This window comes from Gopherus flavomarginatus, chromosome 1 (genome assembly GCF_025201925.1).
Source record: "Gopherus flavomarginatus isolate rGopFla2 chromosome 1, rGopFla2.mat.asm, whole genome shotgun sequence".
NCBI lineage: Eukaryota > Metazoa > Chordata > Testudines > Testudinidae > Gopherus > Gopherus flavomarginatus.
In genome coordinates, this window is record NC_066617.1 from 289,305,596 (window position 1) to 289,330,000 (window position 24,405).

Genomic DNA, 24,405 nt, shown 5'->3' on the forward strand with positions numbered 1-24,405 from the left:
CAACTGTTATTGTTATATATTTATATTGTGGCAGCATCTATGGATGACAGGAAGAATCAGGGATCAGGGCCCCATTGTGCTAGTAACTGTATGTGCACACAATAAAAAGGTGGCTCCCTACCCCGAATGCTTACAATACATTTATTGTTTATTATTTGTATTGTGGTAGGGCTTAGCTGTCCCACTTGCAGACCAGTATGCCACTGTGCTAGAGGCTGTACAAACAAAACAAGAAGATGACCCTGGCCCAAAGAGTTTACATACAACCATCTTTTATCCAAGTTACCCTTTCTCTGACAAGTTTTAGAGAAAATCATCTTGTCTTATGTAGGCACCTTTACTAGAGGGGCCTTTGAAATTAATTGGGAGTATTCCAGTTGGGAAGATCCTTAGTGCTGCAATCCAGCCTTGAAGACTTCACCTCCCATGATGCCTAGGGTAAGAGACAGAGAGACTTCCAGGGCATGCAGAAGCATGCAGTGGGCTCCATTTTTGGAGAGGAGCTGGGATTGCTTTATGGAAGTCTGTCCAAACCAGGAGTTGCTGCCAAGCTGCTGCTAAAAGGGCAGAAGCTGCTGTTGAGAGTCTGCTGGGATTTTGAGCAGGGAGCCTCAGGCCTGGTCTACACTACGCATTTATACCGATTTTAGCAGTGTTAAACTGATTTAACGCTGCACCCATCCACACAACGAGGCCCTTTATATCGATATAAAGGGCTCTTTAAACCAGCTTCTGTACTCCTCCCCGACGAGAGGAGTAGCGCTGAAATCAGTATTACCATATCGGATTAGGGTTAGTGTGGCCACAAATCGACGGTATTGGCCTCCAGGCGGTATCCCACAGTGTACCACTGTGACCACTCTGGAAAGCGATCTGAACTTGGATGCACTGGCCAGGTAGACAGGAAAAGCCCCGCGAACTTTTGAATTGCATTTCCTGTTTGCCCAGCGTGGAGCTCTGATCAGCACCGGTGGCAATGCAGTCCCAAATCCAAAAAGAGCTCCAGCATGGACCGTACAGGAGATACTGGATCTGATCGCTGTATGGGGAGACAAATCTGTTCTATCAGAGCTCCGTTACAGAAGACGAAATGCCAAAGCATTTGAAAAAAATCTCCAGGCTATGATACAGAGTCCACAGCAGAGTGCTGTGTGACAAGTGTAACGGAAAGCCAAAGAATCAAATGGATGCTCATGGAGGAAGGGAGGGGGACTGAGGACTCCAGCTATCCCACAGTCCCCGCAGTCTCTGAAAAGCATTTGCATTCTTGGCCGAGCTCCCAATGCCTGTAGGGTCAAACACATTGTCTGGGGTGGTTCAGGGTATATCTCATCAATTTACTCCCCCTCCCCCCCGTGAAAGAAAAGGGAAAAAAATCATTTCTTGACTTCTTTCAATGTCACCGTATGTCTACTGCATGCTGCTGGTAGACGTGGTGCTGGGGCACTGAACAGCAGCATCCTCTCCCCTCCCTTCCCCAGTGGCAGATGGTACAGTGCAGTAGGACTGGCAGCCGTCCTTGTCATCATCCCGTGAGTGCTCCTGGCTGGCCTCAGGTGAGGTCGGCCAGGGGCACCTGGGTAGAAATAGGAATGACTCCCGGTTATTCCCAGCAGATGGGCCTCCTCATCATAGCAACTGAGGGCTGAACTCCATCAGCCCCCCCTTTCATGTCTAAAGAAAAGATTCTGTACTGCCTTGACTATCATAGCAGCGGGATGCTGGGCTCCTCTCCCTCCCACCGTTTAATGACCTGCCTGGACTATCATAGCAGCTGGAGGCTGCCTACCCGTCATTTTATCTCACTAAAAAGTCAGTGTTTCTTATTCCTGCATTCTTTATTACTTCATCACACAAATGAGGGGACCCTGCAACGGTAGCCCAGAAGGGTTGGAGGAGGAGGGAAGCAACGGGTGGTGCAGCTCATCATTTCTGTGGGATGTGACATGGAGCAGCTGTGCTGTTTGGTACACTGGTTCTCTAGTACACTTGCCCCATATTCTAGGCAGGACTGACTCTATTTTTAGATACAACATAAAGGAGGGAATGACCCAGGGGGGTCATTCCCATTTTTGTCTTTGCGCCTCCGGCCGACCTCAGCGAAGGACAGCCAGGAGCACCCATGACAGCAGCAGATGGTACAGAATGACTGATAACCATCATCTCTTCACCAATTTACAATGGCACAGCAGACAGTACAGAACGACTGGTAACCATCTCTGCTACCTTGCAAAGGCAAATGAATGCTGCTGTGCAGCACTGCAGTACCGCCTCTGTCAGTGGCATCCAGTACACATACGGTGACAGTGACAAAAGGAAAAACAGGCTCCATGGTTGCCACGCTATGGAGTCTGCCAGGGCAATCCAGGGAAAAAAGGGTGCGAAATGTTTGTCTGCCATTGCTTTCACGGAGGAAGGATTGAGTGACGACATTTACCCAGAATCATCCGCGACACTGTTTTTGCACCATCATGCATCAGGATCTCAACCCAGAATTCCAATGGGCGGGGGTGACTGCGGGAACTATGGGATAGCTACGGGATAGCTACCCACAGTGCAACGCTCCAGAAATCGATGCTAGTCTTGGTACATGTATGCACACCACCGAATTATTGTGCTTAGTATGGCCACGTGCACTCGACTTTATACAATCTGTTTTACAAAACCGGTTTATGTAAAATTGGAATAATCCTGTAGTGTAGACATACCCTCAGAGTCTGTCGGTGGCTTCACTGGCCATGACAGAGTGTTGCTGTGCCCAGAGCTGACTGAGGTGGGCCTGCAGTGAAGGCAGTGTGAGTAACCCCCACCCTTGTTTGGGGAAGTATTTGCAAGGGAAGGGGGACAGAAAGAGAATTTAAGGGGTTGTCTGAGTCTGAGAAGAGGTGGAGTAGTCTTGTTATCTAGCTAGAACCCAGAGTTCCCAGGGTTGCTGACATCTGGTTAAAACAACTCCAGTCTTCAGAGGGAGTGTGCCGCTTGGAATGATCCCCAATTAGAATTGTTCTTCCCCTTGTTGCCTTGGCTGGACTGATTTACTGGACCAACAGAGTGCTGTTCTCAGCTTCAGGATCTCCAAATGTGCCCCTGCAAGCAAGTGTTTAGAACTCTGAAATTCAGAGAAGTGTGCACTCCGGGGTGGTGTAACTGGTGACAGTGTAAATACAAGTTAGGTAAGTTTCATTTCTTACTGTAAATTGTATTTGTTAATTGATTTATTGAACTGCCCCTTGCTGATTTAAATTAGTTGTGACACTTAATCTCAGTCTGTTATACCATGTTTTCTTAAATTGTTAATTAACAATGAGTTAATTCTAATCGGAGCGTATATTGTTTATAATGGTATTTTTGAGTTTGACCCATTGCCTAGATCAGTTCAGGTTTATTCCTGGAGGCTCTCAAGACACACCAGTGAGTGTGTACAAGGCTCAGCCAGGTGGAGGCACCGCCAATTTTCATTTCCTTTACAAGTAAAAGGACTGCAGCAGACACGTGGATAGACCAGGAGTCGGCAACTTCTGACACGCAGTTCGCCAGGGTAAGCACCCTGGCGGGTCGGGCCAGTTTTGTTTACCTGCCGCATTGGCAGGTTCGGCCAATCACTGGCCAAGAGATGTGCTGGCCGCGGCGCTTCCTGCCACCCCCATTGGCCTGGGATGGCGAACTGCGGCCAGTGGGAGCCACAATCCGCCAAACCTGCCGATGTGGCAGATAAACAAACTGGCCCGGCCTGCCAGAGTGTTTACCCTGGCGAGCCGCGTGCCAGAGGTTGCTGATCCCTGGGATAGAGGATTTCCCCTATCCAACTTCACTACTGGGATACTCAGGATCTCCTTTACTGTTGACAACATCAGGCCACCAAGACACATAAGTGAGTGTTGCCTGCTCCTGGGTAACCCAGGGAGGAAAGGAGGTTACACTTATCTCTCTGACCACATTGTCAGTCCCAGCATCCTTGAACCATCCAATCTGACTTCCATGCCCCCTGAGTAGCATTTAAATTGCTCTCCTAAGTATGGGCATTGACCTCTCCCTCTCTGCTGGTCATGACTTCTGTAACTAGCTATAAGCTCCACGACCTCAGTGTAAGATATGACTACTGACCCATCGTCTTGTTGAAATGCCTGAAGCATTACACCAGGAGTCCAAAATTAAATTATATTTTATTATAAAATTATGTGAAGTAATTTTCTTTCTTTTCTGTACTGATGTGCAGTGTTGCTGTCCACTGTTAAATGATCATGGCTGTGTTTCAGTGATACATGTAATGATCCCATTATGCTGTATACGTATATTCCTATGAATATTTTTGCGGTTGTTAGACTTTGGCTTATTTTCTACCCACATGAATTTAGCACATCTGAATATTTCTCATGTGTTTAACTGCATAGTTAGCAAACCTAAAGGGTTACTACTAACTCCAGCTGCAAGGGCATGCATCCTGTTGTAAAGTATTATAGAATAACACACAGTTGTCTTTCACTATGTATGTGTGTTGTTTAGATTCACCAAGATGCATGCCAGCAGATCTCAGATAAGAAAAGAGCCCTGTATTATTACTGAGATCCAAGAACATGGGGTTTTCCATACCAGTAGAGACTATTAGTCCATTAAACCTGATATCCTGCCTCCAGCAATGATCAATACTTGATGCACCAGAGAAAGGTGAAAACCTCATATAATTCACCTGAACAAATCTGCAATGGGGGAACAGCTCTTTCTTGATTCTGTGGCAACTGGCTTGTATCTTGAATCATGAGATATGATTACCTCTGTTAACATGTGTAACTAAGAAGTTATTAAGCATTTTTAAAAGTCAACAATTGCGTTTGACTCACTGATCTCCAGTAACAGTGAATACTACATGCCTATTGTGTTATGCAAATGGTAATGTTTACCTCTTGTATAGTATTTAATCATCCAAAGAGTCTCAAAGAACAATGAAGGTAAGTATCTTTATTCCTATTTTGGGGAGACAAGGAAACTGAGGCACAGAGAAGTGAAGTGGCTTGCCCAGGGTCAAATAGCACATCGGTGTCAAAACCAGGAATAGCACTCACATCTCCCAATTACCAGTCTGATGTGCTATTCACTAGCCATACTGCCTCCCAATAAGTAAGCAGTATGTTTGCTTGTTTTTACATTTACTTACCATACATTTATTTGATGGACATCCCTTTTCTCGTATTATGGAGCAGGGTAGAAAGAAGGGACTGCTCATTTTTAGTATGCTTCATAAACATATAGACTCCAGTTAAGCCTTATATAAGTATCTAAATGGTTAGCTAGTAAAGGTCAGGCTTTGTTTATAATATAGACGAGCGTTTGGTTTTGTTCCTTCTAAATGTTTCGTTTTTTTTCTAAATTCTTCATGCGGAGACGACAAATAGGCAACTATAGTTCTAGGAATGCCTCCCTTTTTGCCACACGCAGCGCAACTTTCTTTCTAGCTGTGCAACTCAGAAATGCAGCACGCAAACTGTATTTAATATTTGCTCCCAGAGTTCAGTTTTGTAAGTATGAAACTGTGTATAGTTTAAATATGTGTCTCTACTGGTATTTTAAATGACATCCAATTGACCTCATAAATGTCTTATGAGACCAAACAAACTCCACAGTCTTTACAAAAACTGTCACCACTCCCAACCCATCTTGTCCTGAGGCGGCTCTGGCATGAGGCCATAAAGCATCCATATTGATATTTTGTGACATTCAAATTGTTCAGTATCTAGCCTAAGCAATAGGAACAGGAGTATTAATACAATCTGGCCGTGTCACTGCTAATTATTCCAATATAAACTAAATTTACAGCGCACAACATATGTGATATGAATTGGCAACAAGCATCAAAACCTTTGCTTGACATTATCATGTAAACCTAGCGGGCATTCAGCTAGCATTTTGTATGAGATATTTTTACAGAGAGATATAAGAAATGCAGCAAAACTTCTGCACAATTTTATCATTCCCTATACAATTCACCAGTACTTGTTTATTGTCAATAGTGGATTTTATTGTGGCAAAAATTTATTTCCTGTAATGTTCTATAATTTTAAGTGAGTAAACTCATAAATGCATTGCAAGTGTCAGGGAACAACTAAACCAAGCACAAGTTAACAACATAATTCAGTTTAAAGCTGTGCCTGTGGTTTTGTGAATGCAAAGCAATTTCCTTCCAAATGTGGAAAACAAACCCTGTTTGACAGAAGCCTCCATACTATACTTGTGCGTTAAAACTTATCGAGTGTCTGGGGAAATGTGTGCTTGAAATTCAGGCATGCTCCATGTGTCACCGAAGGCAAGGATCCAATGTGCTATGGAAATTTCTTGATGCATATTATGAGCTGCTGTTTGCTGTAGTGTCTGGATAATCCTGCTTCATTTATTGGAGGGTCATTTCAGCTGCACTGTCAACAGCGTGGGATGATTGGGTCACCTCACCCTCGAAAATTATGTAAAAGCTGTCAAGTGGGCAGGATTATAGGCACATTAAAGGTGCTTTAAGATTTCATGACTATAAATATTAGTGAAGAAGAAGATTTAGAGGGAAAATTGTCATTAGTACATGCACATATTTCTACAGCCTTGTGTTGAAGGTATTACAATATTTTCAGCAACATTTTATCAGATAATTGTTAAGTGTTTTGTGGTAGCAGCTGTTGGTAGCTTTATCTAGTTAGCTTATGAACCAGAAATTAAGCAAAGTTTAAAACAGAAAAAATAGCTGCATCTCATTTATCATCCTTTCTCAGTGAGTATTCACCACCTTTTCCCCAGCAAAACAATTCAAATAGATCACTACAAACACTTTGTGTTTCGTGGGTCAGTTTATTAAAAGTCATTCTATATTTAATAAAGACTTTTTTCATTATGGTACCAATTATGAAAAGCCTTGTCTGGGAGTAATAATGCGGCAGTTCATTTTGAGTAGTATTTACTTTAAAGGTGTGAACATTTTATTATAATGTTTTGGAACGACTGCTTTTATTTATCGTACATTATGAATGCTGTGGGCATCTCCAGCATAAATAGAATATACTTGCAGCCCCTAAATATTTCCCAGCTCCATGATATTTTTGAAAGGTGAGTACAGCATTTTTAGGCATATTTTGTGTGTTGGCAGATTCCAAGCCAGCGTTAATTTCCATTCGGCTAAGTGATCTAAAGATCTCACAAGAAGAAGTAGATCATCTCTCCTTTCTGCGAAAATGAAACCAAACCTCACTGAAGAATATCTGATAGCTTTCCTCACAAGTTGTTAGTCTAAGTCAAATATCTATTTGGGATTTGATCCAAAGTCCACTAAAGCCAATGGAAAGTCTCCCACTGATTTCAATGAGTTCTGAATAAGGTCCTTGTTGAGCCAGCTTGTGTCTTCTTGTTTTCTGTAGCTCAGAAGTCTGGGTCAGAGGGCAGCACTAGATGGAACCTGTATGTACACTATTTCTAGCATCTCAGCAGAGTGTGCCGCATATCAGTTTGCTATTGTAAATGTGGGCTATGGAGACAGAATGCATTAAATGTGCACAGCACAGTTAGGCAACAGTATGTTTGTTTTCTCCAAGCTTCATTAAGCTTTGCCCCTTGTTTTTAATCCCCATTGAGTTTAATGAATGGTTAATCTCTGATTAACTTCAATGGGAGCAAGATAAGAGCCAAGATCTGTTAGTGCAAACACAGAAAATGGTCTTGACTGTGCTTATCAACGTTTCACTGAACAGAACTTGAGTTTCAGGGTCCTACACAACCAGTTGCAAGTTAGTTTTCAGATAGTCTTGCATTGGACAGTTTATCAGTGACATGTGGAATCATTTTCCTTTGGCTTGTAGTTAAATAACTTGTTCCAGAAGAACCCCTACTGGGGATTATGAACTGCTCTAGAAATTCCTGTGATTTTTCTTCTCATTTCATACTATTTTTGTTCTTGGGTTACTGATCTTTTTCCTAAAGTCATTAGTGTTATTCACTTCTGTTCTCTTCCTGACTGATCTCAAATATACTGGAATAAAGAAATATATGTTAATATTGTCTCTTTTGGAACTTGTACTGGCTTTAAAATCGAGTTTTGTGTATGGCGCTACAGTCTTTAAAAGAATATTTTTACAATGAAGCAAATTTAAAAACAGATTATCTATCTATCTATCTATCTATCTATCTATCTATCTATCTATCTATCTATCTATCTATCTATCTATCTATCTATCTATCTGCCTTATGGAAGCTCCTGGAACAAGTTATTTAACCACAAGCCAAAGGAAAATGATATATTATATATATAATCTCTGCTTTTAAGCTTGTTTCATTATGAAAATATCCAGATATAGCTACACACGCACACACACACACTCATTTCCATTTGGCTTGTGACTGGAGCATTTGTACACACACACACACACACACACACACACACACACACACACACACAGACATGCACATTTATTTTGCTGTTATTTTAGTGTTCCCTTTTATTAAAAACATTTATGGTTTGATAACTGGCCTTTCCCATCACAAAAAGCTTCTCTGTTTTAATTGTGCAGTTCAGTGTTACAGAGTTCCATAATTTTTAAATACATTTCAGAGATCCTCTCACCTTGTTCAACAGTTTTTTTATTTTTATTTTTTTCAGAGATGACACACATATGCACCGACTCTAATCATTCTCCAACTGACTGGTCAGTGGTGTTTTGTCAGTATGTCAAAAGAGTCCTAGCAGCAGACAGTGTAATATATCTCTCCATAGACACGGCAAAGAGACAGTGAACCAAGAAAATCTGAGGTTAACATAAATTATGAATTTGCAGAACATCCCTGATAAATTCTGCAACCCTGGCCCAGAATTAGTGAGCGCCATGAAAATTCCATAACACATGCCAAGACTCAATTTCAATATTACATTTTATATGTATATCATCATTGCTACTAGTTATTTTGTTCATACTTTCTGGAGTCATCCATATTCTATGAATAACATTAAATGTAAGCATTTGGTGTTTTACACTGATGGAGATTGTTTTTGTTTGTTTATATAGCTCAATCCATTCTTCATCACAGAATTTTTTATTCAGATTCTTTTTGCACTTGATCTTCGCTTTCTTCTTCCCTATATTTATTCAGCCCAAAATGATATCAACTGGAGATTCTTTCTGCAGTCTTTATTCATAATTAAAAGCTGATATTTTAAAGGATTGAACACAAGGGTACAAACATTCTCAAATGATTTACCTCCCATAGATAATGTCTTATTTGTAAATACCAATAGAAGTGTTGTTTTGGAGTATGGCATGTACCTCATTAATCTATCAAAGGATATAAGTATTCCTTTATCATAAATATCCTTGAGAATCATAATGCCAAATTCATCCCAAAATTAATAGAGGTTGCACCCAAGGGCCTCAGGGAATCAAGAGTTGTTAAATAAATGGACAAATAGGAGATACTCTCTGGACAGTTTTAAATTGCTTAAGGATAATATGTCATGTGTTAGTGGCATAATCCTCGGTAAATTCCCTAAGAGCATTTCTATTCAGTACTGAAAGAACACTTCTGTCTTCTTATGGTGGTAGCAAATTTTGTCCAATGATAGATCATCTTCTGATAGGTAAAGATGACTCCCTATACTCCCGTGTCCCAGTCGCTGAAACTAGGGAGCAGATCCTCAGCTGCTGTATGTTGTCACAGCTCCATTGTAACAACTTCCACCAGTTAAGGATCTGCTCCATGTGTAGACCAAAATCATTCGGTGGTATTGCTAAGCCTTCTCTCTTATATGGAAGGACAGTAGTTTTGAGGCCGGGTAAAAGGATGTATTGTTCTGTTTAGTATTTGAAATAGATATGAGAGGTCAAAGGTTGAAATTCATCCCTTTTTGCATAATATTCTTTTTACTAAAGTTAATTCAGGCTATAATTGATAAGAAAGCAAATTCTATCTTTTCTTTGTTTTCATTTCTTTAGTTAGTGGGGAAGTATCTAAAGCCTAGTCTACATACTGATTTTGTGCTGGTCTAACTATTTGAGTTAGGGGAATGAATTTTTACAGAAATAGTTATACTGGTACAACTCCTAGTGTGGAAGCATTTATGCCAATATTAAGGTGTGTTAAACCAATACAGTTTATTCCCCTTCCCCTATGGGAATAAGGATATCAATCTGAGCACCTTTACACTGGGACAGATTCATGCACACTTGTGGGGGAGGGAGGGATGTTGTACTGCTTTGTCTATACCAGTACACTATACTGGTTAACTATACTATGGGTATAGTTAAAGAGGTAAACTTTTTGTAAACAACCCCTAAAGGATTAGGTCAAGTATTCTACCAGAGAACCATATACCCAAATGGTTACATTTATCGGTGATATATGATTTCTAACAAGCATACCAGTGTTTTTCTTTATTCTTTTTTACTTTGATGGGACTCTATAAAGCCACAGGTGTCTGCTTATCTAGAGCTTTTTTCAAGGATCTGGGCTTAAGAGGATAAGTTATGGATGTTTTCTAGTTAAATCATAAGCCTCAGAATTGACCAGATGTCTTTATGATATTTATTTACTAGAAGTTAGGTGAGCTCTAAACTCCAGGGATGAGATCTTCAGTTGGTGTGCATTGATGTAACTCTATCGAAGTCAATGGAAATTTGTCACCCCAGGAGGATCTCACCCCTGGTATCTAGAGCTCGCCTAACTCCAATTAGATACTAGGAGAGGCAGATTTACCAGTATGTTCTAACTGCTCTGTGGTGTTGAAGCAGCCAAAGGGTACCTGTGAATCTGGCCCTTTTTTTCAGAAAGCTACTAAGGTTACTAAGACACATCTAAAACAAACACTGTTTAAATGACATAATGAACAAATATATTGTCAGCCCAGCAAAGCTACCTTAACTGTGAGCCATGCACTGCTGTGGTTTTTTTAATATATTGTTTTTGGTATTTTGATTTCCGTTTCTAAATATTTTAAGGGACTTTGTTAAATGGGAAATGTTATCAGTCAATACAATAATCTTTTGTAAAGTACTTATAATTGATATTTCTTAAGAATAATGTTTTCTAGGTAGTGTAATGGGAAATGAATGTATAACCAATCTGAGATAAAAATGTACATGTATGTGGTTTTGCATTTGAGGCTGATAAATATGTGTTATTAGTGTATATTTATATAACACCAGATTCACTGGTATACTCTTGCTGCTTTGCATCACCTTGTAAACTTGGTTTCATAAGAGGATCAAAATCAGCCTTGGAATGAGACTGTGGTTGTAACTTTAATTATGGAAAGGATATCCTTTCCTGGGGATAATAATCTGGTTTGAGAAGCAAAAAGATTGTTGCCTCCCTACAGGAATCTGGGAGTGATCCTCTCTCAAAAGCTTGGTGACATATGTGATTTCAGATTCAAATGTATTTAAAAATTCTATAGTGAATCCATTGGGAGCTTCAGTTTTTCCCGCTTTCTAACACAAATACTGTTTCCATAATTTCATTCTCTACCATGGGAATCCGCAACAGTTCTTTATGCTCTTGTGTCAGTCGTATCTGCTGATATTACAAATCTGATGAAGGAATTGGGTTTTAACGTTTCTTCAGAGGTATGTAAATTGGCATAATAATGGTTGAATAATTCTGATTCAATTCTTTCCAGGGTGAGGACAAATTTGGCCTCTTAAGAATCCACATTTGCAGGGTTAGTTTAGATCACTTTATTTATTTATCATCCAGGCTAGCAAGCAGCTTGTTTTATGAATATGCTATTCAAAATATGGAAATTCCCTTTCAAGTTTTTGCAAAAGACTAAGATTGAGCTCAGTCTTAAATTTTCAGATTTCTAATTTAACTCCTTGAGACTATGCATTGGCTAGCTTGTCCTGAACACTCCTTTAAAGACATGAGTAAATTTTAGTACCTTTTCTTCTCTCTGCTTAAAAAAAATATAAGATGAATAACCATTCCATGGGAATGCTTCAGGGAATCAAGTCAAGACAGGTGTCTAGCCCCTGTATTAAACTGGCTCATCCCACCCAGCCTGCCCTGTGGAGCTTTCTGTTGGCAACCCCCAAAATAAATACAAAATAAGAGGAAAAGGAGAGGGGAGCCATACACATATAAGCACACACATGTAAGATTTCAAGTGTAAAACTATATCCTGATGCCACAAATACCCAGACTCTTTACACATCCTTGCACATCCTCATTAATACAGTCTTCTGCAGCTACAATACCTAATAGCTTTCTTTAACAGGGTAACAAGCCTTGTGGATAGGAGGAAAGTGGTAGATGTGGTATATCTTGACATTAGTAAGGCTTTTGATACTGTTCTACATGACCTTCTCATAACCAAAAAAGAGAAATACAGCCTAGATGGAGCTACTGTAAGGTGGGTATATAACTGATTGGAAAACTGTTCCCAGAGAGTAGTTACCAGTGGTTCCCAGTCAAGCTGGAAGGGCATATCAAGTCGGGTCCAATTCTGTTCAATATCATCATCAGTGATTTGGATAAGCACTTGGAGAGTACACTTATAAAGTTTGTGGACGATACCAAGTTGGGAGGGGTTGCAAGTGCTTTGGAGGATAGGATTAAAATTCATAATGATCTGGATAAATGATCTGAAGTAAATAGGATGAAATTCAATTAGCACAAATGCAAAGTACTCCACTTAGGAAAGAACAATCAGTTGCACAAATACAAAATGGGTAATATCTGCATAGGAAGGAGTACTGCAGAAAGGGATTTGGGGGCCATAGTGGATCACAAAGTAAATATGAGTGAATAGTGTAACAATTTTCCAAAAAAAGCAAACGCCATTCTGGGATGTATTAGCAGGAGTGTTGTGAGTAAGACACAAGAAGTAATTATTCCACTTTACTCCATGCTGATATGACCTCAACTGGAGTATTGTGTTCAGTTCTGGGTGCCGCATTTCAGTAAAGGTGTGCACAAATTGGAGAAAGTTCAGAGAAGAGCAACAAAAATGATTGCAGGTCTAGAAAACATGACCTATGAGGGAAGATTGAAAAAATTGGGTTTATTTAGTCTGGAGAAGAGAAAATGGTGTGTGTGTGTGTGTGTGTGTGTGTGTGTGTGTGTGTGTGTGTGTGTGTGTGTGTGTGTGTGTGTGTGTGTGTGGAGAGAACATGATAACAGTTTTTGAAAGGTTGTTACAAGGAGGAGGAAGAAAATTTGTTCTAGTTAGCCTCTGAGGATAGGGCAACAAGTAATGGTCTTAAATTACAGCAAGGGTGATTTAGGTTGGACATTAGGAAAAAATTCCTAACTGTCAGGGTGGTTAAGCACAGGAATAAATTGCCTAGGGAGGTTGTAGAATCTCTGTCATTGGAGATTTTAAAGAGCAGGTTAGAAAAACACCTGTCAGAGATGGTCTAGATAATACTTAAGTGCAGGGGACTGGACTAGAAGACCTCTTGCGATCCCTTCCAGTCCTATAATTCTATATTTCTATGAAAAATCTATAATCCAAAATATCTCAACAGAACAGACCATTCATATACAAATTGTTTACAACTTATACAAATGCCTTCATGCTAAGGACTAGAGATGATATTTATCCAAGACCCGTTCTCTTCTTTTTTTAGGAAGAAGAAATAGCCTTGCAAAGCACTTGATCTTTGTACTCTGGAGATTATCATCAAAAGTCATCCATATAAAGGAAATCCCTCCAACAAAAAGAAATCAACAACTCTGAATAAAAGTAAACTAAGAACAAGAAGACAAAGAGGGCCTCCTTGAATATTCAGATGTTAACTAAGTGTCTTTGTGAAATTCTCCATGAATTCACATGAGATTTTAAAGCCTATTATATTCCATCCAGATTTGTTATTAATATGATTCCAGCCAAATAGATTATCTCTTCATTTGTGAAAATAACTTTTTTCTGGCAAAATCCAATTTCAATTTAGGAATATAAAATATAGCTTAGTCCAAGTTTCCCTCTTGCAGGAAGATGTCAATGTAAATACTTATATAAGTTATTTTGCCAAGAGCTCTGACAGCCCTCACAATCCTATTCCGGTATAGAACACAATGGAAAATAACTGTCCTTATACTTTGTCCTGAAGTATTTTTCTGTAGCCCAGTGAGCACTAACATTTTCAGTGAAGAACAAGCATAGAGCCTCAAACACATCCTTAGAGGAAATCTTCTATGTTTCCTGATTTGGTACACTCAGGTAAGCTCCAATAGTCTCATATTATTGCAGTAAAACCTATGTCCATCTTGTCTTTATACTATTTAATCTCCTTAATCTCAGGCATGGTTCTGTAGGTTCATGGATTCATTTTAAAGGTTGCTTTTGTGTGATCCCAAGAGCCGTCCATTTTGTTTTGCATTATTTGTAATTTTGTTTATAATGACTACTTTCTCCCTTGAAACATCAGCACCAGCATGACTTGCTTTGGGAACAGTCTGCTCCTCACTTTCTTCTTTGGAGTCTGATGCCAGACAGTCCAGAGAAGGTGTGAAAGGAAGCTGGTGGACTGAGCCTCCAAAATCAGGGTTCCTTTTAATTTTCATTTTGATTGCTCTAGTGGATCTGATTCCATTGAAGGCATTTGGAATCTCTCTTTGCTTCTGCCCTGCCATCCTGCAAGTATAAGCTTTTTGCTTAATCCAGATAACTGCAGAATGAGGTGAAGGGGGGAACAGAACTGGTTTCCCTTCTTCTGCATGCACAGGCTCAAATGGGAGAGGGAGGGATAGTTCAGTAGTTTGAGCATTGACTTGCTAAACCCAGGGTTGTGAGTTCATTCTGTGAGGGGGCCACTTCAGGAGCTGGAGCAAAATCAGTACTTGGTCCTACCTAGTGAAGGCAGCAGGCTGGACTCAATGACCTTTCAGGGTCCTTTCCAGCTCTATGAGATAGGTATATCTCCGTATATTTAAATGGGCTCTGTCCTTTTGTTTGGGATTTTTTTAAAGGGGAATGTTTTTTCTTTCTTCTCCTTCCCTTCTTTCAACAACAAAATCTCAACCCTGTGAATCCTCTCACTGTCTCTCCCACCCCTGCTGCCACATCTGCTGCTGTTGCTCATCCCTTAACTGTTTTGAACAGAACAGCTCCTCCAGCACATTGATTAAGCACAGGAAGCATTAGTGACTAGCAATTCTAGCCATTGAGTTGTTATCGACTCCGACAAAGCATTCAGATTACATTGTTGCCACCATACTTGTGTTCTGCCTTTATTATGTACAGCCCAGAGTACAACTCCAAAATATTTTAAGCCCTTGGATATAGGTGTTGTAAAAATGAAGATAATTAGAATTCCAGACTGGCCCAACTTGAACCAAAGATAATGAATGCTAAAAGTTCCAAATGAACACACACAGGACAAGTAAATAAATTGCAAATTAGTGAGAAGTTTGTAGATTTCTTTGAATATTAGTATGTGGTCACAGTGACACTTTGTGTTCATTGCTAGGGAATGCACTCTAGCGAAACACTGAAATATGTGTGCTTGAGATGACATCTATTATCTAGTAAACATGTTTATTAAGAGTCACGTAATGTCTGCATCAAGAGAGATGCCTCTTTGTTGAGGCCATTATCAACAAATAAAGTAAGACTTAACAATCATAAAAAGAAACCAAAGGTGTAGTAGATCACACCATAAAACATGCAGGCCTGTGGACAGCAATTCTGGTCCCCAAGGCAGAACAGTCAATGAGCCCCCTAGAAAGGGATGTGCCCACCCGGCTGCCTTTGCCACCGCCGGTACCACCCTGTGCATGCCTAGGAGCCAGGGCCGGGTTAACCTTTTGTGAGCCCGGTGCCAAACGTATTTGTGGGCCCCCATGGGACAATGGAGAATGGTGTGGGGAGGTCAGTCCCTGGGGTGAGGGGTCAGCTAAGGGCAATGGGGCATGGCATGGAGGGCGTGTCCCCACTCTACCCAGCCCAATATGAGAGCACTGTTTACAAACTGGCAGCCACCAGACACACACTGGCCTGCCCAGCCATGTGCTGCCAGGGTGACCCTTCCCCTCTGGGGCGGGCCCATGCTGTTCCACACAGCCACCCCTACCCAACACCCTGCAACTCCCTATGGCCAGCCTCCCTTGGACCCGCTATGCCGAGTGCTCCCTGCCCACAACCCTACCCACAACTGCCAAGCACCCTGCACACCATCATCCCTTCCCAGCGTTACGACCAGGGGCTGCTAACAGGGAGTTTCGCAAGGGAGTTCTCCAGGTGAAGGAGGAGCAAATACAGCGTCTGTAGGGTAAGTGACTGTCTGCAGTGTGTGTGATTGTTTGTGTTTGGGGGTTACTTGCTGTGTGCTGAGCTTGTGTTTGTCAGTCTGTCTGTTTGTTTGTTTTGATTGTTTGAAGGACCCTGTGCTGTAGCTGGCAGTTGGAGGCTGAGCTACAAAGGAAGGTTTGAAAGCTAGAAGCCTCTGGTAATTGGCTGAGCCTTAACCAGTGGGCGGGGCATTCACTCAGGCCAGGGCTTTATAAAGCCGCGCACAAGCGACCAGGGAGCGTTGCAAACAGGGAGTTTCGCAAGGGAGTTTGGAAGGGCAGTAGGAAGGAAGCGGGGTCCCTCGTCGGTCCTATCCGTGACCCGTTAGTCCCTTGAAAACCTATAAGCCAAACTACATCCAAAACCTTGCTCTTTAAAACAGAGCAGAGCAGACAGGGAGCTGCAGACAGGGGAATTTGAGAGGGAGTTTGACAGAGGGAGGCTTATGATGGTTAGGAAGACCCGCAACAACTGTGGCAGCACTGCTTCTGTCTCCTCCACCTTCGCCTGTAGCCAGACAGAGCACCACAGCATGGATGCTTCTACCCAGATACTGGTGTGGTTTTGCAAAGACTGTAACTTGCAATTTCCACTTACTGATATCCAGGCAGGGTTGGGGGGGGTCATCCAATGTGAAAGGTGCCTACTGGTGGAATCTCTCAGGCAGCGGGTGGGAGAGCTACAGGAGGAGGTGGCTAGGTTGAGAAGCATCCGTGTCCACGAGCAATTCCTGGACAGTGTCCATGTGGAGACAGCTGAGGTAGCTGTCCCAGTTCACAGAACTGCTGACACACCACTGGTGGAGGAGGAAATGGCTCAGGGTGGGCACTGGCAGTTGGTTACTTCTGGCAGTGGGCAGTGCTCCACCCCTGCTGCGAACCCTCCCGCTGTGGTAATAGGTAATGGTTATGCTCTTCTTAATACAGGAGAGAAGGATTCACCCCCTACAGTAAAGGAGGAGAAGCCTTGTACCCCTAAGGCTGGGAGGTCTGCTGCCACCACTGAAAATCGGAAACGTAGGGTAGTGGTGGTCGGAGACTCTCTGCTGAGGGGGACAGAGGTGCCCATCTGTCGCCCTGACATTTCATCTCGGGAGGTATGCTGCCTGCCAGGGGCCAGTATCCGAAATGTTACAGAGGCATTGTCGAGGATTATCCGGCCTTATGACTACTACCCCATGCTACTCATCTATGTGGGCACAAATGATACTGCGAGGTGTGATGCTGAGCGGATCAAGAGTGACTACAGGGCTCTGGGAGTACGGGTGAAGGAGTTTGGAGCGCAGGTGGTATTGTCTTCGATTCTTCCTGTCAAAGGTAGGGACCCGGGCAGAGATAGATGCATCGTGAAGGTGAATGCCTGGCTGTGAAGATGGTGTCGCCAGGAGGGCTTTGGCTTCCTCGACCACGGGATGCTATTCGAGGAAGGACTGCTAGGCAGAGATGACGTTCACCTTTCGAGGAGGGGAAAGACCCTATTTGCACACAGACTGGCTAACCTAGTGAGGAGGGCTTTAAACTAGGTTCGACGGGGACAGGTGAGCAAAGCCCACAGGTAAGTGGGGAACAGGAAGACCTGGGAGATGGGTCAGAAACAAGAGGGAGCGTGGGCTATAATGACAGAGAGAAAGGAGGGTCAGGGCAAAACTGGGAGGCGAGATCAAACCAGTATCTTAGATGTCTATATACAAATGCGAGAAGTATGGGTAATAAGCAGGAAGAACTGAAAGTGCTAATAAATAAGCACAACTATGACATTGTTGGCATCACTGAAACTTGGTGGGATAATACACACGACTGGAATGTTGGTGTGGATGGGTATAGTTTGCTCAGGAAGGATAGACAGGGGAAAAAGGGAGGAGGTGTTGCCTTATATATTAAAAACGTACACACTTGGACTGAGGTGGAGATGGGCATAGGAGACGGAAGTGTTGAGAGTCTCTGGGTTAGGATAAAAGGGGTAAAAAACAAGGGTGATGTTGTGCTAGGAGTCTACTACAGGCCACCTAACCAGGTGGAAGAGGTGGATGAGGCTTTTTTTAAACAACTAACAAAATCATCCAAAGCCCAAGATTTGGTGGTGATGGGGGACTTCAACTATCCAGATATATGTTGGGAAAACAACACCGTGGGGCACAGACTATCCAATAAGTTCCTGGACTGCATTGCAGACAACTTTTTATTTCAGAAGGTTGAGAAAGCTACTAGGGGGGAAGCTGTTCTAGACTTGATTTTAACAAATAGGGAGGAACTTGTTGAGAATTTGAAAGTAGAAGGAAGCTTGGGTGAAAGTGATCATGAAATCACAGAGTTTGCAATTCTAAGGAAGGGTAGAAGAGAGTACAGCAAAATAGAGACAATAGATTTCAGGAAGGTGGATTTTGGTAAGCTCAGAGAGCTGATAGGTAAGGTCCCATGGGAATCAAGACTGAGGGGAAAAACAGCTGAGGAGAGTTGGCAGTTTTTCAAAGGGACGCTATTAAGGGCCCAAAAGGAAGCTATTCCAACGGGTAGGACAGATAGAAAATGTGGCAAAAGACCCCCTTGGCTTAACCACAAGATCTTGCATGACCTACAAAATAAAAAGGAGTCATATAAAAAATTGAAACTAGGTCAGATTACAAAGGATGAATATAGGCAAACAACACAGGAATGCAGGGGCAAGATTAGAAAGGCAAAGGCACAAAATGAGCTCAAACTAGCTGTGGGAATAAAGGGAAACAAGAAGACTTTTTATCAATACATTAGAAGCAAGAGGAAGACCAAGGACAGGGTAAGCCCACTGCTCAGTGATGAGGGAGAAACAGTAACAGGAAATTTGGAAATGGCGGAGATGCTTAATGACTTCTTTGTTTCAGTCTTCACTGAGAAGTCTGAAGGAATGTCTAACATAGTGAATGCTTATGGGAAGGGGGTAGGTTTAGAAGATAAAATAAAAAAAGAGCAAGTTAAAAATCACTTTGAAAAGTTAGATGCCTGCAAGTCACCAGGGCCGGATGAAATGCATCCTAGAATACTCAAGGAGTTAATAGAGGAGGTATCTGAGCCTCTAGCTATTATCTTTGGAAAGTCATGAGAGATGGGAGAGATTCCAGAAGACTGGAAAAGGGCAAATATAGTGCCACTCTATAAAAAGGGAAATAAAAACAACCCAGGAAACTACAGACCAGTTAGTTTAACTTCTGTGCCAGGGAAGATAATGGAGCAAGTAATTAAAGGAATCATCTGCAAACACTTGGAAGGTGGTAAGGTGATAGGGAATAGCCAGCATGGATTTGTAAAGAACAAATCGTGTCAAACCAATCTGATAGCTTTCTTTGATAGGATAACGAGTCTTGTGGATAAGGGAGAAGCGGTGGATGTGGTATACTTAGACTTTAGTAAGGCATTTGATACGGTCTCGCATGATATTTTTATCAATAAACTAGGCAAATACAATTTAGATGGGGCTACTATAAGGTGGGTGCATAACTGGCTGGATAACCGTACTCAGAGAGTAGTTATTAATGGCTCCCAATCCTGCTGGAAAGTATAAGAAGTGGGGTTCCGCAGGGGTCTGTTTTGGGACCGGCTCTGTTCAATATCTTCATCAACGACTTAGATGTTGGCATAGAAAGTACGCTTATTAAGTTTGCAGACGATACCAAACTGGGAGGGATTGCAACTGCTTTGGAGGACAGGGTCATAATTCAAAATGATCTGGACAAATTGGAGAAATGGTCTGAGGTAAACCGGATGAAGTTCAATAAAGACAAATGCAAAGTGCTCCACTTAGGAAGGAAAAATCAGTTTCACACATACAGAATGGGAAGAGACTGTCTAGGAAGGAGTATGGCAGAAAGAGATCTAGGAGTCATAGTGGACCACAAGCTAAATATGAGTCAACAGTGTGATACTGTTGCAAAAAAAGCAAACATGATTCTGGGATGCATTAACAAGTGTGTTGTAAACAAGACAAGAGAAGTCATTCTTCCGCTCTACTCTGCATTGGTTAGGCCTCAACTGGAGTATTGTGTCCAGTTCTGGGCACTGCATTTCAAGAAAGATGTGGAGAAATTGGAGAGGGTCCAGAGAAGAGCAACAAGAATGATTAAAGGTCTTGAGAACATGACCTATGAAGGAAGGTTGAAAGAATTGGGTTTATTTAGTTTGGAAAAGAGAAGATTGAGAGGGGACATGATAGCAGTTTTCGGGTGTCATCAGGAGGAGGAAGAAAACTTGTTCACCTTAGCCTCTAATGATAGAACAAAAAGCAATGGGCTTAAACTGCAGCAAGGGAGATTTAGGTTGGACATTAGGAAAAAGTTCCTAACTGTCAAGGTTGTTAAACAGTGGAATAAATTGCCTAGGGAGGTTGTGGAATCTCCATCTCTGGAGATATTTAAGAGTAGGTTAGATAAATGTCTATCAGGGATGGTCTAGACAGTATTTGGTCCTGCCATGAAGGCAGGGGACTGGACTTGATGACCTCTTGAGGTCTCTTCCAGTCCTAGAGTCTATGAATCTATGAATCCCCCTGCCCACAGCCTCCCCACAACTCCCCAGCAGCCCACACAGACACCCACACTACCCAGTGCCCCAACACACACAGATCTCCCCCATCCTGCACTACCAAATGCCCTTCCCGACAGCCCCACCACTACAACTACACAGCACTCCACACAGCCCGCCACTGTCCAGCATCCCAACACACACAGGCTGCCCCTACTGTCCAACACCCCAACACACACAGGCCACCCCCACTGTCCAACACCCCAACACACACCAGCCGCCCCCACTGCCCAGCACCCCCAACAATCACTCACACTGTCTAGCACTCCAAAACACACAAACTGCTTTCCTGCCCAGTGCCTCCCACCTCCTTACAGCCCAACACCCCCACACACAGGCCCCTCAGAGACCCACTCCCCTGTGCCCTGCCCCCAGCTGCACTCACCAACCCTGCTGAGCCAGCACAGACAAGGATCCCCCTTCCCAGCACAGTTCTAGGAGGCAGAACAGCTGAAGTGTGGGAGCACAGAGCAGTCCCATCCCCAAGGGCCCCACCCAGCCCTACTTGCCTTGCACTGGTGCCTGCCGCAGACAGGAGGCATTTCCTTGCAGGGGCAACGTGGGGCAGCCACTGACTTCCCCAGCCTGCTGATTCTGGAGAGCGGGTTCTGTGGCCCGCTCAGGTGATTTAAAAGGGTCCAGGGCTTCCAGCCCTTTTAAATTGCCTGGGCCCCTGGGCAATTGCTCCTTTGCCCCCACTTCCCCACCCCGTCAGGAAATATGTATCCACAGTTAACTTGAACAGGGGTCTGGAAATATGTATCCACAGTTAACTTGAAAAGAAATGTAAACACATCGTACACTGCTAAAACATTAAGAATGCATGGTAGTAAAATGTAAATCAGGGGTTGGCAACCTCTGGCATGCGGCTCGCCAGGGTAAGGACACTGGTGGGCCAGGCCAGTTTGTTTACCTGCCACATCGGCAGGTTCGGCGGACCACAGCTCCCACTGGCCACGGTTCGCCCTCCCAGGTCAACGCAGGAGGCGAGAAGCCGCGGCCAGCACAGCCCTCGGCCAACGTGGCAGGTAAACAAACTGGCCCGGCCTGCCAGGGTGTTTCCCCTGGCGAGCTGAGTGCCAGAGGTTGCCGACTCCTGATGTAAATCTCTGCTATGCAATGGCATGTGATTCCCCACACTCACCCCCTCTCTCTCTATTTCTGTCAACAGCTCTTACATTTGTGATGCTGCTAACCTCTACTATATGTTTCCATTCATGTAACATATAGTCACATAATATGGAACATTAGGAATGGGAATATTAAAGTTGCTCAAGCAGTGTCTTCAAATGTTAACCTACAGTCAGAGTTAAATGTAATTCCACCAAAGTGAATTGCTGCTAATTCTGACTAAAACCCTTACTGTAATTCTCGTTTGTTTTTTACTTTTGACCAGTCACATCTCATGGCAGCAGATGATGTAGCAAGTTACAAGGAATACATGTCTATGATCATATCTGCAACTGGACAAATACTATGTGGAAGTTTAACTCACAGTCTTTCTTCACTTTACCCTCCCTAAAATACCACTTGGGTTCAGCACATGACAAAATAATTTCTCCTCCAATTTATAATTACTGGCTTCAGGCAAGGAATCAGGATTTTTACACCCTGTTGAGTCTAATTCTCCACTGTTCTGCATATTATATAGTCATTTACACCTGTCAGAGTAGGCCAGATTCATCAGTGCACTCTGACTGCTTTGAGCTGCCCTGGTGATGCAGTGCAGCTTGTGACCCTAAGAACCCCTCAATGCCATTAAGAATATCCTGATCCTGAGACATACATTTGGTTCACCAAAGAATACCATGTGTATTCTCAAAGCCAGGGTCTTGCTGGTAATTAATACCATTGTGAAATGGATGTACAGAAACTATGTAAGGAGTTAGGTAGTATTCTGAAAGTATGTTCCTAATGTCTGTATCAAGGCAAAGTGGACAAACAGGTTTTTCTATTACAGAAAAGCTGTGTAGTCACCTGTCTCTCTGGCAACATGTAAATTAAGCATTGTAAGCCAGCACAATGGAAGCCTCATTCAAAGTCAATATGAGGGATGTGAAGTCATCAGGGAGGTGGCACACTGAAGACTAAGCTACAGGTGGTTATTTGGCTCTGGGTACAAACAACACACTTTCAGGGTATAAGGAGAAGATTAGGAAGATGTCTCATTATCCTGCATTTAGGAAGTAATCAGGCAGTGTAATTATATTCATGAAAACAGGATCACAACCTGTCCTGGTTGAAACACTGCAAAAGACATTTGTATGCGATAAACTGTTTAAGACAGAAGGTTAGCCTGTTATGTTAAGTTTAATCTCTAAAAAGCGTGTTATGATTTGGTTTTATATGTAACATTTAGTTTCCATTATTCTTACTCATCTCTTGAACTTTGAATCTTTGATAATAAAGTTTATTGTTGTTTTCACTATATAGCTATCTCAGTGCTGTGGTGTTAAGCAAGGAGCTGATCCTGAGTTGAATCATTCAAGCTGGTGTGTGCACTGTTCCCTTGGCGACCGCAGATCTTGTATTTCTCTGAGTGTTCAGTAGATAAGGGGCTGGATGCTACAGGGGAATAGTTCAAAGGGGCTTGAGTACACCTATTGTTAACCGGCAAGGCAAAGTAAAGGCTGAGATAGCTCACAGGAGATTGTTTTGGGTGACTAAAGTGGTGCTGACACCCAGTGGAGTTGGTGATGCTGACATCCAGTTAAGCATAAGCAAGTCTCCCTCTTGCAGGAGGTAGGGAAGTAGTAAGGTGCTTTACAGTCCTAGGTATCCCTGTACACCTGATGGGGAACCAACTGCAAAGACCCCAGTTTGGTCAAGTTGACAACTGCTCTGCATCACCAAAGTTGTGCCAAGAGCCAAAGTACTTGAGTGAAACTGGCTCTCAAGCTGCGTGTTGATTATAAAACTGAAATTTGCACAATTAATATGTTATTTGTAGTGGGTTTTCAATAAGCTCCATTTTATTTCCAAGAGGGAAAAGCCTCCCAAACAGATTTTCTTTTTTTCTTGCTTCTCCCCAGCCATGTAAAAACTGACTCTCTGTTTAGTGAATCTGGCAGTTGTTTGTGATGATGTCACTAACCTTTGGAGTGTCCTCCTGCACTTTACACATAGAAATATGAAAACATATCTCTCCTTAGTTTGGTCTGTTGAAATATAGTGGCAACAATTTACAATATATACCTGGGTACAGTATACTCACTCCTGGCAAAACCCCATTGACTTCAATGGGACCAGGATTTCACCCCTATACTCCCAGACCCTTAAAATTCTACCTCTCTCTCAATTGCACTGGAAATGACTGACATCAGTGGGCATTTTGCCACTGGTAGCTGGGCCAGGATTTCACTCATAGTGATTCCTGTGAAAAAGATTCCCTTCTTGCAAGACAGGTAGAATTTTAAGCCTGCTGGACTGCAGAAATACAATGAGACACAGATCCCAATGGGATTACACATGTGTAACTGGAAAGAGAACTTGACCCAATGCAATTATCATGCCAGTACTTTTCAAACATCTTCTTCCTTGTGCCATGTACCCAGGTGCTATTAGTGTTCTCTGTATGAATGCAACATTTCTAGGTATCGGTCTGGA

At 42.5% G+C, this 24,405-nt stretch overlaps 1 protein-coding gene across 1 annotated transcript in view; it reads left to right on the forward strand.

The window, feature by feature from the left end:
* The first annotated feature begins 19,796 nt into the window (after window positions 1-19,796).
* LOC127050045 (uncharacterized) overlaps window positions 19,797-24,405 on the forward strand; it is a 240,124-nt gene continuing 235,515 nt past the window's right edge. Inside the window, exon 1 of the mRNA XM_050951583.1 lies at window positions 19,797-20,186. Within this exon, the coding sequence (XP_050807540.1) occupies window positions 19,984-20,186 (203 nt within the window). The 5' untranslated portion in view covers window positions 19,797-19,983. The remainder of the gene's footprint in view (window positions 20,187-24,405) is intronic.